Source organism: Rutidosis leptorrhynchoides, chromosome 6 (assembly GCF_046630445.1).
Source record: "Rutidosis leptorrhynchoides isolate AG116_Rl617_1_P2 chromosome 6, CSIRO_AGI_Rlap_v1, whole genome shotgun sequence".
In the NCBI taxonomy this organism is placed as follows: Eukaryota; Viridiplantae; Streptophyta; class Magnoliopsida; order Asterales; family Asteraceae; genus Rutidosis; species Rutidosis leptorrhynchoides.
The window spans coordinates 72,973,828-72,987,758 of NC_092338.1; the positions used below are offsets into that span (position 1 = coordinate 72,973,828).

General features: G+C 30.4%; 1 protein-coding gene across 1 annotated transcript; it reads left to right on the forward strand.

Moving 5' to 3' along the window:
- Nucleotides 1–10,694: 10,694 nt before the first annotated feature.
- On the forward strand, nucleotides 10,695–11,741 carry LOC139853754 (protein ALP1-like). Its single transcript, XM_071843118.1, has one exon. The coding sequence runs from the start codon at nucleotides 10,695–10,697 to the stop codon at nucleotides 11,739–11,741; it is 1,047 nt and encodes a 348-aa protein (XP_071699219.1).
- The last annotated feature ends 2,190 nt before the right edge of the window (nucleotides 11,742–13,931 follow it).

Below are 13,931 nucleotides of genomic sequence, written 5' to 3' on the forward strand. Positions count from 1 at the left end.
AAAGCTGAGCATCAGAAACCATCAGGTCTACTTCAACAACCCGAAATCCCAGAATGGAAATGGGAAAACATTACCATGGATTTCATCACTAAATTGCCAAGGACTGCAAGTGGTTTTGATACTATTTGGGTAATAGTTGATCGTCTCACCAAATCAGCACACTTCCTGCCAATAAGAGAAGATGACAAGATGGAGAAGTTAGCACGACTGTATTTGAAGGAAGTCGTCTCCAGACATGGAATACCAATCTCTATTATCTCTGATAGGGATGGCAGATTTATTTCAAGATTCTGGCAGACATTACAGCAAGCATTAGGAACTCGTCTAGACATGAGTACTGCCTATCATCCACAAACTGATGGGCAGAGCGAAAGGACGATACAAACGCTTGAAGACATGCTACGAGCATGTGTTATTGATTTCGGAAACAGTTGGGATCGACATCTACCGTTAGCAGAATTTTCCTATAACAACAGCTACCATTCAAGCATTGAGATAGCGCCGTTTGAAGCACTTTATGGTAGAAAGTGCAGGTCTCCGATTTGTTGGAGTGAAGTGGGGGATAGACAGATTACGGGTCCGGAGATTATACAAGAAACTACCGAGAAGATCATCCAAATTCAACAACGGTTGAAAACCGCCCAAAGTCGACAAAAGAGCTACGCTGACATTAAAAGAAAAGATATAGAATTTGAAATTGGAGAGATGGTCATGCTTAAAGTTGCACCTTGGAAAGGCGTTGTTCGATTTGGTAAACGAGGGAAATTAAATCCAAGGTATATTGGACCATTCAAGATTATTGATCGTGTCGGACCAGTAGCTTACCGACTTGAGTTACCTAAACAACTCGCGCCTGTACATAACACTTTCCATGTCTCGAATTTGAAGAAATGTTTTGCTAAAGAAGATCTCACTATTCCGTTAGATGAAATCCAAATCAACGAAAAACTTCAATTCATCGAAGAACCCGTCGAAATATTTCTCCAATGAAGTTATGAATTAATACTTCGTCAGTTATTGTTGTTGGTACTCCTTGGTATCTATGGTGCGTATGACGTTGATGCTCGTGGGACAGATTGTGAAGTTGAGGTTTACGACGCGGTTGTGGTTGGAGGTTGTAGTGACCCGAAATTTTCCATGTTTATATATATTAATTGAGATTGATATTTACATGATTAAATGTTTCCAACATGTTAAGCAATCAAACTTGTTAAGACTTGATTAATTGAAATATGTTTCATATAGACAATTGACCACCCAAGTTGACCGGCGATTCACGAACGTTAAAACTTGTAAAAACAACATGACGATATATATATGGATATACATATGGTTAACATGAGATTATGATAAGTAAGTATCTCCATAAGTATATTAACAATGAGTTATATACATATAAACAAGACTACTAACTTAAGGATTTCGAAACGAGACATATATGTAACGATTATCGTTGTAACGACATTTAAATGTATATATATCATATTAAGATATATTAATATATCATAATATCATGATAATATAATAATTTAACATCTCATTAGTTATAATAAACAATGGGTTAACAACATTAATTGAGATCGTTAACTTAAAGGTTTCAAAACAACACTTACATGTAACGACTAACGATGACTTAACGACTCAGTTAAAATGTATATACATGTAGTGTATTTAGATGTATTAAAATACTTTTGGAAGACTTCAAGACATATATCAAAACACTCATACTTAACGAAAATGGTTACAGTTACTTTCCCATTCTTTTCTTTCATCAAGAATTCTAGTCGTATTCTTCCCCGTATTATACACAGCTTCAAAACGTACTTACTATGGGTATATACCAATAGGAACTAGCATGGGATTCCACTCTTGATTATGTCATGTATGAATAATCAATTTTAACTTCTACCATGAGCTAGTCAAGTAACTAGAACTCCTTTTAACCCCACTCACCACTCACCAATTACCACTCATCATTTACTCTATTTCACTTCCAATTCTCTTTCTAATTCTCTCTCAACACACCCACACTATTATGAACGTATTTTTCCAGTAGTTAATAATCATCTTCATCAAAAATCACTTCAAGAATCAAGCTATAATCATCATAGGAAGAACACTTCAAGAACACTTCAAAAATCCCTTCAAGTTTACTAATTTACTTCCAAGCTTTCTAATCCATTCCAAGTAATCATCTAAGATCAAGAAACCTTTGTTATATACAGTAGGTTATCTTTATTATTCAAGGTAATATTCATATTCAAACTTTGATTCAATTTCTATAACTATAAACTATCTTAATTCGAGTAAAAATCTTACTTGAACTTGTTTTTGTGTCATGATCCTACTTCAAGAACTTTCAAGCCATCCAAGATCCTTTGAAGCTAGATCATTTCTTGTCACTTCCAGTAGGTTTACCTACTAAACTTGAGGTAGTAATGATGTTCATAACATCATTCGATTCATATATATAAAACTATCTTATTCGAAGGTTTAAACTCGTAATCACTAGAACATAGTTTAGTTAATTCTAAACTTGTTCGCAAACAAAAGTTAATCCTTCTAACTTGACTTTTAAAATTAACTAAACACGTGTTCTATATCTATATGATATGCTAACTTAATGATTTAAAACCTGGAAACACGAAAAACACCGTAAAACCGGATTTACGCCGTAGTAGTAACACCGCGGGCTGTTTTGGGTTAGTTAATTAAAAACTATGATAAACTTTGATTTAAAAGTTGTTATTCTGAGAAAATGATTTTTATTATGAACATGAAACTATATCCAAAAATTATGGTTAAACTCAAAGTGGAAGTATGTTTTCTAAAATGGTCATCTAGACGTCGTTCTTTCGACTGAAATGACTACCTTTACAAAAATGACTTGTAACTTATTTTTCCGACTATAAACCTATACTTTTTCTGTTTAGATTCATAAAATAGAGTTCAATATGAAACCATAGCAATTTGATTCACTCAAAACGGATTTAAAATGAAGAAGTTATGGGTAAAACAAGATTGGATAATTTTTCTCATTTTAGCTACGTGAAAATTGGTAACAAATCTATTCCAACCATAACTTAATCAACTTGTATTGTATATTATGTAATCTTGAGATACCATAGACACGTATACAATGTTTCGACCTATCATGTCGACACATCTATATATATTTCGGAACAACCATAGACACTCTATATGTGAATGTTGGAGTTAGCTATACAGGGTTGAGGTTGATTCCAAAATATATATAGTTTGAGTTGTGATCAATACTGAGATACGTATACACTGGGTCGTGGATTGATTCAAGATAATATTTATCGATTTATTTCTGTACATCTAACTGTGGACAACTAGTTGTAGGTTACTAACGAGGACAGCTGACTTAATAAACTTAAAACATCAAAATATATTAAAAGTGTTGTAAATATATTTTGAACATACTTTAATATATATGTATATATTGTTATAGGTTCGTGAATCAACAGTGGCCAAGTCTTACTTCTCGACGAAGTAAAAATCTGTGAAAGTGAGTTATAGTCTCACTTTTAAAATCTAATATTTTTGGGATGAGAATACATGCAGGTTTTATAAATGATTTACAAAATAGACACAAGTACGTGAAACTACATTCTATGGTTGAATTATTGAAATCGAATATGCCCCTTTTTATTAAGTCTGGTAATCTAAGAATTAGGGAACAGACACCCTAATTGACGCGAATCCTAAAGATAAATCTATTGGGCCTAACAAACTCCATCCAAAGTACCGGATGCTTTAGTACTTCGAAATTTATATCATATCCGAAGGGTGTCCCGGAATGATGGGGATATTCTTATATATGCATCTTGTTAATGTCGGTTACCAGGTGTTCACCATATGAATGATTTTTATCTCTATGTATGGGATGTGTATTGAAATATGAAATCTTGTGGTCTATTGTTACGATTTGATATATATAGGTTAAACCTATAACTCACCAACATTTTTGTTGACGTTTTAAGCATGTTTATTCTCAGGTGATTATTAAGAGCTTCCGCTGTCGCATACTTAAATAAGGACGAGATTTGGAGTCCATGCTTGTATGATATTGTGTAAAAACTGCATTCAAGAAACTTATTTTGTTGTAACATATTTGTATTGTAAACCATTATGTAATGGTCGTGTGTAAACAGGATATTTTAGATTATCATTATTTGATAATCTACGTAAAGCTTTTTAAAACCTTTATCTATGAAATAAAGGTTATGGTTTGTTTTAAAAATGAATGCAGTCTTTGAAAAACGTCTCATATAGAGGTCAAAACCTCGCAACGAAATCAACTAATATGGAACGTTTTTAATCAATAAGAACGGGACATTTCAGAGGTGGTAATGGTACTGTTGGTGTTGATGATGGTGGTACTAGTTATGCTGCTGATGCTGCTGCTGGTGTTTGTAATCTCTGCACCATATTCTCCAAAGCCACTACCCGAGCGCGAAGCTCGTTGACTTCTTCTATTACACCGGGGTGATTGTCGGTTCGGACGAGCGGATAAATAAAATCTAAAATTTGATGTAATATATAATCGTGACGAGATACTCTGGAAATGAGCGAGAAAATGGTGTTTCGGACAGGTTCACCGGTAAGTGCTTCAGGTTCTTCGTCAAGAGGGCAATGTGGTGGATGGAAAGGATCACCTTCTTCTTGTCTCCAATGATTGAGGAGGCTACGAACCCATCCCCAATTCATCCAGAATAGGTGATGACTGATTGGTTGATCTATTCCGGTCACACTGCTTTCGGAGCTTGAATGGGATTCCATTTCGGAATCTGAGTGACTTGAACTGATGACGAATTCCATTTCGTACGATTGGATAAAGGATTTTTTTTTTGATATGAAATGATTTTGGCTAACGGATGGTATTCTAATTACATAGAATATATATATATATATATATATATATATATATATATATATATATATATATATATATATATATAGATCAAAAGATTTCGTAGATTACGGAGGACTTTGCGGGATATGTCAGGCCAAGTTTAAAGTAACATATACGATAAGATATGATTTAGCAGATATACTAAGATATGAATTTTTGTCTATACACTATTCATGTAATCAATGCAGCAAGACGTGTCTTAGACTAAAAATGATAAGCATGTAATTTCCTGAGGATGATAAGTAGTTAATTTTCGACACAAAATGATAAGCAAAACTTTTGACATGCAGACATGGTCGAAGTCCAGACTCACTAATGCATCCTATCGACTTATCAGTTAGACACACTAATGCAGACCTGGTTCTCTAAGACCACCGCTCTGATACCAACTGAAAGGACCCGTTCATATACATTATAAACGATTCACAATAGTTGATTACATTGCGAGGTATTTAACCTCTATATGATACATTTTACAAACATTGCATTCGTTTTTAAAAGACAATCTTTCTTTACATCAAAAATTGACAGGCATGCATACCATTTCATAATATCCACTATCCAACTATAAATTGATTTAATAATAATCTTTGATGAACTCAATGACTCGAATGCAACGTTCTTCTAAATATGCTATGAAAGACTCCAAGTAATATCTTTAAAATGAGCAAATGCACAGCGGAAGATTTCTTTAACACCTGAGAATAAACATGCTTTAAAGTGTCAACCAAAAGGTTGGTGAGTTCATTAGTTTATCATAATCATTTATTTCCATCATTTTAATAGACCACAAGAATTTCATTTCCAGTTATTATAAATATACGTCCCATGCATAGAGATAAAAAATAATCATTCATATGGTGAACACCTGGTAACCGACATTAACTAGGTACATATAAGAATATCCCCTATCATTCTGGGATCCTCCTTCGGACATGATATAAATTTAGAAGTACTAAAGCATCCGGTACTTTGGATGGGGTTTGTTAGGCCCAATAGATCTATCTTTAGGATTCGCGTCAATTAGGGTGTCTGTTCCCTAATTCTTAGATTACCAGACTTTAATAAAAAGGGGCATATTCGATTTCGATAATTCAACCATAGAATGTAGTTTCAATTACTTGTGTCTATTTTGTCAAACATTTATAAAATCGCATGTATTCTCAGTCCTAAAAATATAAAGGGTAAAAAGACAAATGAAACTCACCATACTGTATTTCGTAGTAAAAATACATATAACGTCATTGAACAAGTGCAAGGTTGGCCTCGGATTCACGAACCTAAATTAATTATATATATTTATGTGTTGGTCAATATTTGTCTAACAAATTAGGTCAAGTCATAGTGTACCACAATCCTAATGCTCGAGACTAATATGCAAAAGTCAACAAAAGTAAATTTGACTCAAAATAATTTCCAAAAATCTATACATGATTAATATATAGTTTAAATATCGTCGTTTTATATTTTTAAATATTTTTAAAAGATTTATTAGAGTAAATAATATAATTTATTTATTAATAATAAAATTTTATATTAAATTTATATAATAAAATATACTTTTATATATATTAAGTAATAAAATTTATAGGCCAGGTTCATTTAATATCATAAAGATAATATGATAGGTATTATTAAAGTAAGTTATTACACGTAGTAAAATATGTTTGTATCACATATTTATTTGATAAAATAATATCTATAATGATAGTAAGTAAAAGTTGTATTATTTTGTAATAATAATTATTATTATAAAAATATTAATATTTATAATTACTAAGATGACATTATGATAAAATGATAATTCTAATTATGATAACTTTAATATTTACGATAATTTTTAATATTATCTTTAAAATAATAATTCTATTTAAAATAATAATAATAATAATAATATTTTATAGTAACAATGACATTTCTATTAAAATGATAATTTTTGTTAAAATGATAGTTTTAATACTAACGATACTTTTAATAATAATAGTAATGATAAAAATAATAAGAACGATAATTTTATCTAAATCAATATCTTATAATATTTTAATTTCATCATGATACTCTTACTCATTATTTCCTAATCGTTTCGTTTAATAGCTTTTAATCGTCTTTTATATTGTGTTCATAATAATGATAATAATAGTAATCAAAATAATTAGGTGTTACAAATATTTGTTTTAATTACACTAATATTAATAATGATAGTTACTATAACATTATTAACGATAATACTAATAATTATCTTAATGATAAAATAGTAATAATAATAATAACAATAACAATAACCATTTTTAAATAATGATATATATATTAATAATGATAATAATAATAATAATACTAATAATAATAATAATAATAATAATTGGATAATAATAATAATACTAATTATAACTTTAACGATAATAACGATAGTAATAATAAAAAAAATAACATTTTTTAATGATAAATCCCTTTTATTGATAAAAATAATAATAATGATAATAATAAGATAAAACTAGAACGACGATAATAATAATCATTTTTAATAAAAATATCGAAAATTCAATTGATTATAACTTCTAATCCGTTCATCGAAACCATTCGATATCTAAAGGAAAAGTTCTTAATTTTTCGCTAGCTTTCCAAGGACATGCATATCTTATACCTTATCTCAACCGCAAGTGTAACTAATTCAAGATTCAACCTAACCTGTCTAAGGGCAATATCAAAAGTACAAGCATGCATAATCCTAAATACTCGGGCATTAGTCAGGGATACACTATTAGTATGTAAAAGTTAAATTATGAGTACTCACGTATCAATATTGAGATTCAATATTGCAGGAAAGGTACGTAGACGCAACGGAAATGATAAACACTATCTTGACCTCACGAGCATACCCATGAACCATACTCAATCACCTCCATAGCTATAACCCATAATTTCCTTAATCCTATCCTACTCGAAAAACAATTTCGAAATCACTCGGACAGCACTCCGTCGTAATATTTTATGTATACTAATAATATCTTGAAATAATACGGAGTAAATATATATATGTAAATCGATTGAGAGAGTTTAGAGAAAAATATTTTCAAGTTTCTATAAAATAATGAAACCTAATGAATTCTATTTATAATAGATTTTTGAATTATTAAAGTGAATTATTAAAGTATGAATTATTAAAGTGAATTATTAAAGTATGAATTATTAAAGTAAATTATTAAAGTATGAATTATTAAAGTAAATTATTAAAGTATGAATTATTAAAGTGAATTATTAAAGTTAAAGTAAAGTAAAAATAAAGTAGAGGTAAAGTTTAAGTATAGTAAAAGTATAAAACTATGTACGTATAATACGCGTATAAATATATATAATATTAATTTAAATTGTTTAATAAAATAAAATATAAATATCGTTATCTTTATCATACTAGTTAAGTAATGAGTTGTCAAAAGTGGTTTTAGATATTTATAAAAGTTATATACGTTTTAATAATAAAGTTCTTTTTAAACTGAAAACGTTTTTGTACGTTTGAAACTAAATAGATCAATCGAGTCTTTATGGGATTCAATCTTCCACTATCCTTTGTCTAGTTCTCAATGATTGACAATTTGTTCTTATTTATAAATCACTTTACCATTTTCCGAATATTGTTAAAATGGAAAGATTTCTCAAATCAACGTGGGCCTTTCAACAGAGACTTGTAATCATAATTCAATATATCTGATAATTCAATCATTTGATCTTATCTTCTAATTCCATTGATAAACATTTTGAAACAGATACAATCATATAAAGTATTTAATCTAATATTTTGTTTACGTTTCAAGTTATAATATATATACACATATACATATATAATCATATTCGTTTAATGGTTCGTGAATCGTTGGAACTTGGTCGAGGTTGAATGAATGTATGAACATAGTTTAAAATTCTTGAAATTTAACTTAACAAATATTGCTTATCGTGTCGGAAACATATAAAGATTAAAGTTTAAATTTGGTTGGAAATTTCCGGGTTGTCACACCCTGACCTGCTCCACCTACCCGACCCGAATATCCGCTACTGTAGCTGCTACTCCTTTTTTTTCTTTTTTTTTCTTCTAAACCAACCCGCTGCGAAAGCGCGTGCCAAAAGACTAGTTTTTTTTTTAATAAGTGTGTTTTTTTAATTAAGTATTTTTTTTAACTTAATGTAATTTTTTAATTAATGAAATTTAGTATTGCATTTGTTTTTATATTTTTAAAATATAATTAAACTAAATAATATTATTAAAAGTATTATTAAAAATTAATTAAATAATGATTTAACACTGAGATTTAACACAGAACCATTTCCCCTGTTTTGACCTCAGTGTTAAATCCGGTGTTAAATTTAACACTATCATTATTTACATATATTATTATTTTTATTATTATAAGTATTATCATTTTTTTAACATTACCGTATAATATCAAAATATTTTAATAAATATTTATAGAAGTAAACTCACTGTAGCAATAGAAAATACTAATTAGTTATTTAAAGTGAAAAATATAAATATATCTAACTTAGTATTTAATATAACAAATTATATATTTTTAAAGCTATATAAATATTATGTATATAAAAATATATTTATAAGTAATATCACATAGGTATGTATTATTCATATTAACAATTTTATTCGAATATTCATATATAACAAATTAGGTATTTTTAATATAAAATTTTATAAAGAATAATCATTTTCAAATATATATACAAATTAAATAAATAATATATAAAGTTATAAAATATGAAATTGTTCAATTACGAGTATATGTTTTAATATATATATGAATAATATAGGTTCGTGAATCCGAGGCCAACCATGCATTGTTTCGTTTCGTCGTATGAATATTTTTACTACAAAATATTGAATCGTGAGTTCATTTGCTCCCTTTTACTCTTTACATTTTTGGGACTGAGAATACATGCGCTGTTTTTATAACTGTTTTGCAACTGCTTTATTAAATGCCTTTGAAATCTATATTTTTGGACTGAGATGCTTTTATAAATGTTTGACGAGATAGACACAAGCAAAACATTCATCGAATGAATTATTATGCAGACAGAAGTTTTGTGGATTATTATTGAATTAGTTGGACATTATAATTGCCACTAATTGTTGTGAATATTTTCCCCTGATTATTATTGCTTGGTAACCTAAGAATTAGAAACAGGTATGGCCCTAATTCACGCGAATCCTAAGAGAACCCGGAGTCGGGGAATTTTTTCGGCGTTAAAGGATTTTAACGGTGGGGACGGTGGCGCCACCCACTCCCAGCCGGCGTCAAACCACCGTTAAAGGTGGGTAACGGCGGCCAGCGTTAGCTGGGCAACGGTGGGGTGTTTTAGCCGTTGGTGATTTTTGGCCGTTGGCAACGGTCGAAATCTATTTTTTTTTCTCAAATACTCTATAAATACTCTTCATTTTATCATCATTTTTCACATCTTTTTCACACCTTTTTCTCTCAATTTCACAACAAATAAACATATTTTTTTTTAAATAATTTCTTCAACATCATCGTCTAGCGAAGAGTTTTTGATGCAAGTGCTCGATATAATCAATAGCGAGGTGTTAGAAAGTGAAAATGAAGCGGAAAGTTCACACAGACGTCGTTATATAGAACGTGAACATGAAGCCGCACATGTACGTCTTATGACCGACTATTTTGTTCAAGGTTGCAAATACTCCGACGATAATTTTAAAAGGAGGTTTCGAATGCGTCGTCGCGTATTTCTCCGAATTATGGAAGATATTCTCAACTACCACAAAGATCCGCTACCGGAATACTTTAAGTATTTTCATTTACGAGTTGATGCACGCTGGAAATTGAGTATTACTACACACTTAAAAATAACTGCTGCTCTACGACAATTACCTTATGGTGATACACCCAATCTTTTTGACGAGTACTTGCAAATGTCGGAACGAACATCTCGTGAATCATTAATGCACTTTTGTAAGTGTATTATTGATTTATATAAAGATGAATATATGCGAGAGCCTACCATGAAAGATATCAAAAGATTGTATGAAGCTCACGAAGATATTCATGGTTTACCTAGAATGATGGGAAGCATAAATTGTATGCATTGGGCATGGGGAAGATGTCCCGTTGCATGGAAAGGTCAATTTACTCGAGGCGATCACAAAGTTCCAACTATTATGCTAGAAGCTGTAGCCTCATATGATAACTGGATTTGGCATGCTTTCTTTGGGGTTGCGGGTTCAAACAACGACTTAAACGTCTTGAACGCTAGTAATCTCTTCAACTCAATGCTTAATGAAGAAACAGAAGATATTCCTTTTACTGTAAATGGAGTTAAGTACAAAAGAGGATATTATCTAGCGGATGGTATATATCCCTGGTGGGCATCATTTGTTAAGGCGTTTTCAAATGCAAACGATGAAAAACGTAAGTACTTTTTGAAGAAACAATCAGCGGCACGCAAGGATGTTGAGAGGACTTTTGGTATTTTACAGGGGCGTTGGCATATACTACAACAACCAGCAAAGGCATATAGCGTCAATGTAATGAAACAAATGATGTATACGTGCATTATCTTACACAACATAATTGTTGAAGATAATGGTTTTGCTCTAACCGAAAATGATTGGGTTTACGAACCCGTTCATAATATGCAAACAACTTGGATCGAGAGGTGTGAAACTTACAGGAGGAGGACGAAAGAATTACGAGATAGGGTAGTGCATGAGGGCCTACGATCAGATTTGGTTGAACATGTATGGGCTAATCGTGAGACGTCGGAGTCAGAGACAGAGTCGGATTAAGTATTGTATTTTTTATTAAGTAATGTATTGAAATATATATAAATTGTGGTAAATGGTGTCAACCTATGATTGGTTGGCACCATTTGTTAATAGTAACTTTTTTTTTCTTTTCAAAACATGATTTGCCCAACACCCCCAAACCACTAACCCAATACCATCCGGATCCCCTGACCCGCTCCACCTACCCGACCCGAATATCCGCTACTGTAGCTGCTACTCCTTTTTATTCTTTTTTTTTCTTCTAAACCAACCCGCAGCGAAAGCGCGAGCCAAAAGACTAGTTTTTTTTTTAATAAGTGTGTTTTTTTAATTAAGTATATTTTTTTAACTTAATGTAATTTTTTAATTAATGAATTGCATTTGTTTTTATATTTTTAATATATAATTAAACTAAATAATATTATTAAAAGTATTATTAAAAATTAATTAAATAATGATTTAACACTGAGATTTAACACTGAACCATTTCCCCTGTTTTGATCTCAGTGTTAAATCCGGTGTTAAATTTAACACTATCATTATTAACATATATTATTATTTTTATTATTATAAGTATTATCATTTTTTTTAACATTACCGTATAATATCAAAATATTTTAATAAATATTTATAGAAGTAAACTCACTGTAGCAATATAAAATACTAATTAGTTATTTAAAGTGAAAAATATAAATATATCTAACTTAGTATTTAATATAACAAATTATGGATTTTTAAAGATATATAAATATTATGTATATAAAAATATATTTATAAGTAATATCACATAGGTATGTATTATTCATATTAACAATTTTATTCGAATATTCATATATAACAAATTAGGTATTTTTAATATAAAATTTTATAAAGAATAATCATTTTTAAATATATATATATACAAATTAAATAAATAATATATAAAGTTATAAAATATGAAATTGTTCGATTACGAGTATATGTTTTAATATATATATGAATAATATAGGTTCGTGAATCCGAGGCCAACCCTGCATTGTTCAGTTTTGTCGTATGAATATTTTTACTACAAAATATTGAATCGTGAGTTCATTTGCTCCCTTTTACTCTTTACATTTTTGGGACTGAGAATACATGCGCTGTTTTTATAACTGTTTTGCAATTGCTTTATTAAATGCCTTTGAAATCTATATTTTTGGACTGAGATGCTTTTATAAATGTTTGACGAGATAAACACAAGCAAAATATTCGTCGAATGAATTATTATGCAGACAGAAGTTATGTGGATTATTATTGAATTAGTTGGACATTATAATTGCCACTAATTGTTGTGAATATTTTCCCCTTATTATTATTGCTTGGTAACCTAAGAATTAGAAACGGGTATGGCCCTAATTCACGCGAATCCTAAAGGTAGCTACTGGGTTTAACACCCCCACCCAGAATGTTCACTAGACGGAAGAGCTAGTGGGCGTGGTGTTTAGTACTTCGAAGTTTATATATTATACAGACGAGATGTTCTGTTTTGGGGATATTATTGATGCGCATTATATGTTACGGTCGGTTACCATGTTGAGCAATGAAATCAAATTGAATGTTATGTAACGAGAGAATGATTTTTATACACAGGTTATGTGTATTATATTTTGTACACGAGATATGTGTACGGTTATTTAAAAATCGCGAGGCAACATACGGGGGAGAAAAGAATACGAACCTACTCTGCCAAGCATTATGAAAATGGTTTCGTACACGAGATAGGTGTGCTGTATTTGAATCTTGTGGTCTATCAAAATGATGAAATTTATTTTTTTATGATAAACCTATGAACTCACCAACCTTTTAGTTGACACTTGAAAGCATGTTTATTCTCAGGTTTGAAGAAAATCTTTCGCTGTGCATTTGCTCATTTTAAAGATATTACATGGAGTCGCTCATGGCATACTTAGGACTGTACCTCGCAATGGAGCCAAATGTTGATAACTTCGTCCAGATGGATTAAGACGGGTCTCTACACCACGCACAACACTTGAACGTTTGACTTTTTGTCAAGTACTTTGACTCCTCAATTCATCAATCAAACGGATGAATTAAAACCTCAAAATTAGTAGTAACGTTTACCTAATGATTCTAAACAACTCCGTGATTTTAGTTTTGCAAAATCGTTCTGAATTTTTCAGTACACTAAAGCCGATTCACTTTTCGGTTAGCAATGAACACGATATAAATCGT

Coding starts and splice junctions, on each gene's coding strand:
- LOC139853754 (XM_071843118.1), top strand. CDS start 10,695: ATGGAAGATATTCTCAACTACCACAAAGATCCGCTACCGGAATACTTT.